Genomic DNA, 3,385 nt, shown 5'->3' with positions numbered 1-3,385 from the left:
TCATAAAATTTTAAATCAAAATTCGGAACATAACTCGAGATACAAAACGGACAAATGTATCATCAATACAAATAATATGCCAAATGTAATGCTCAATTTATAGTATACACTAGTCACTGTCAAATTTGTCATTTTTGTATCGTTACAGATTTTGATTAAATTTTTTTGTAACAACATAGATTGGTGTTGTGTCCATGGATAAAATTCTTCTCAGAATTGTACTTCCCCCGCGTAACTCGTTCTCCTTGCGCCAAATGAAGAAAAAAAAACTCTTTCTTCTGATCCGCTGGACCGGTTGTGTCGTTCGATGAACTGTCACGCTCTGTGACGTAGTAAATGCACGAAAGATATTTCACACTGGGTGTGACAGACTTTGTACATGCATGCATTTGACCAGTTTAGTTTTTCAGCGTGGCTAGCTGTTTGACTTTTCTTTGTCCATCAAGAGGGCAAAGCCCTGGCCGACACCCACTGCTTCAGCAACGAAACCAACACTTTGGTCCAAAAGAAAATAACGAAACTAACACTAGTTGACCTTTCTCTTCTTTCCATTTTTTTCTTCTGAAGGGACTACTTTCCAATTTGAAAGTTTTCATTTATTTACATCACCGGATCGAGCTGACATTGCGACTCCCCTACTGTACGTCACGTACAAATACATTCACTAGTAACACTAGATGTCAATGCTCAAAGCCAATACTTAAGCAAAGCAAGCAACGATACTTAGCCGCCCTTCGCGTGGCTGTTTGATCTTACCTTAAAGGTATGATCTTTCTTATAAAAATACAATACAATACAGTTATTTAATGCATAGACAATCATCGGTGCAGGTATAGGCAATGTTTTCACTGGACCTCTGCACCACGTATTTTTATTTTTCGGTAAATCACCACATACATTATATATACAAACACGTATAAAGTAAACACCCCAGATCTTCCGTAATCAAACTCTAATTTTCTTTTCCTCTGTTGGCGTGCAAGATCAGGCACCTATCTTACTACCAAACGTTAGGCACTGTCAGAGGCTATGACATTGCTAAGTAGAGTAGTTGATTGGTACCGGACACCGAAAAACCGCCAGTGGGCCGGTCGTCACGGAGGCCGGTGTTCAAACCTCTCGCGGTGCGCGCGCGCCGAGAATTTTAATATACCCTCGCCGGCCGCGTGAAGTGTACTTGCAACCAGGAGCGCATACCGTTCACGCATCCAGATCCGGCAGGCAAACACGCGCCGGTTTTATTGCCAGCGTTGACGTAGCACAATGGAACGCCATAGCACAGTGACAACCTCCACGACGAATAACCAACCACTAGTAGGGCCGTTACGTCTTCGTGAACAGAACCATGCACTTGATAGCACAGTGGCGTGGGCATGCTCACAATGAATGTCACGGGGTGGGGGCGGGGCGCCGGATCCGACCCGACCTGCCACATGGTGACCACGAGCCCTGCCCTCCTCACGTACGTACGCCGTCGTACGAACGCTAACGGTTCTGGGGCGGCGGGGCGCGCGCGCATGCCCGTCGTCGTCCACTCATCGGCAGCGGCCATGATCCCATCCATGGTGCGTCCATGTGCGCCTGCTCCTCATCATTCGCGGAGCCACCCCACCACGGAGCACGTGCCCGCGGATGATTCTGTTCTCACTCACTCACCTTCCTTCACCACCAACGGGAAATGATAAACAACCCTCTTGTGGCGCGTACCCTAGGCGGTGACCTACCGGGGCTTGCGCGCCGTCCGATCAGATGATCCGACGGCTGTTGAGGAGAGACATGCAGCGGAAGTCCCTACCGCCCCTTGGGCGCTCTCGCCCGCAACGTCCACCCCTACCCATCCTGTCTTCCGGATCTTGTCTCCCCCACCTTCCCCTCCCCTTCTTTCCCTCCCTCACCGCCCCCTCTCGCCATGGATATATATCGGCTCCCAGGCCCGGGCAGGGCAGCCGGTTCTCGCTCTACAGCACAGTTGCACACACACACACACAGAGAGAGAAACTTCCATTGCTTTGATACTTCATAGATAGCATACTGCCTAGCTAGACATACCACATAGAATATGGGTTCTTGGAAGCGCACCATCACGACGCCGTTCAGGAAGGCCTGCACCATCCTCAGCCCGCAGCACGGCGGGGGCAGGAGCGAAGACCAGCACGGCGGCAGCGGCAACGACGGCAAGAAGACGCCGCGCACGCGCCACCATCTGAAGCGGTCCGGAGCGGCCGCGGCGATGGCGCAGGGCGAGGTGGTGGAGAGCCCGTCCACGACGGCGCAGCTCTACGGCGACGTGATGGCGTGCGCCTACGAGGACGTGCAGGTCATGTGGTCCATGCTCGACAACAAGGCCAAGGTCCTCGACAGCGCCGCCTCGTGACCTCGCGCTCCATCATCACCACCGACCGATCGATGGGTCGAGGAGTTCCATCATCGATCCAGTACATACTACTGCCACATCCACTGCATGCAGATTTCAGAGTCCTTGGCGCTCAATCTGCAGACCGTCGACGACGAGTCATGAGACTCTTCTCCGTTTTCTTCTTGTTGAGCCTGAAATGAATCCCCGGCACTGGCATGGTACCTGATTAATTAAGCTAAGGTGCTAGCTAGCTTGGAGTGATTTGATGGATTGCCGCCACAGCATTAGGATGGATCTTTGATGATCATTGAGGGCATGTTTTCCTTTTCTCTTCCTTTCTGGTGTCACAGATGGATATGGATGTATTCGGTCGTGCATCATCCGATTCGCCAATCAATGAGAGGAGTTTTTGAAGATGTGGGACCCCCTTCTGTGCCTGTATTGCACATGGTTTGTCTCCGTCCTTGTTTGCCGACATGTCTTACTTTGGCAAAAGGTCCTTGTTTGCCGACATGGAGGGGAAGAATCAATCCATTTACTTACGATAGTGGATACCCCATTCATGTTTGAAGTACATAAACGAACTCGGCGGTTCCAAAAAAAAACATATAAACGAACTCAAACAAGTTGTAGTAGGTCGAGAAGCCATTTATTAAGGTCCTCAAAAATACTCCGATCTATTAAGAGCAACTCTGGCAGCACATTCCCTAAATTCGCTGACTTTAAAACTTGTTTTCGACCCTCTTTATATATTTTTAAAAGCCTACAAAGCAAGTGGGCAAACTAAGGTTCCCTAAAACTACAGCCTTAATAATTTGACCTCATGTGTTTATTCTATATATGTTCATATAAACTCCATTTCAACTCCAATATCGCATCACTCCGCTCCTCCTAGTCCTCCGCTCCTCCTAGCCCCACCGTTGGCAACTCCGGCCACGGCGGCCATCGCTGCTCATGCCGCAAGCCACTCCAGCTACGGCGACCACCACACCCCCTCTCTTAACCTGGGTAAGCGATGTCTTTATCAGA

General features: G+C 49.8%; 1 protein-coding gene across 1 annotated transcript; it reads left to right on the top strand.

Annotated features, from left to right (window-relative positions):
* The first annotated feature begins 1,897 nt into the window (after positions 1-1,897).
* LOC123096665 (uncharacterized) lies at positions 1,898-2,770 on the top strand. The gene has a single exon (XM_044518452.1). The coding sequence runs from the start codon at positions 2,060-2,062 to the stop codon at positions 2,372-2,374; it is 315 nt and encodes a 104-aa protein (XP_044374387.1). The 5' UTR covers positions 1,898-2,059; the 3' UTR covers positions 2,375-2,770.
* Positions 2,771-3,385: the final 615 nt, after the last annotated feature.

The sequence above is a fragment of the Triticum aestivum genome, chromosome 1A (assembly GCF_018294505.1).
Source record: "Triticum aestivum cultivar Chinese Spring chromosome 1A, IWGSC CS RefSeq v2.1, whole genome shotgun sequence".
NCBI classification, from domain to species: domain Eukaryota; kingdom Viridiplantae; phylum Streptophyta; class Magnoliopsida; order Poales; family Poaceae; genus Triticum; species Triticum aestivum.
The sequence above is the reverse complement of the archived record's forward strand: the minus strand, read 5'-3'. Positions and strand labels throughout refer to the sequence as shown.

Bases quoted from the DNA above. Each gene is read 5' to 3' on its own strand.
- LOC123096665 (XM_044518452.1), top strand. From the start codon at position 2,060: ATGGGTTCTTGGAAGCGCACCATCACGACGCCGTTCAGGAAGGCCTGC.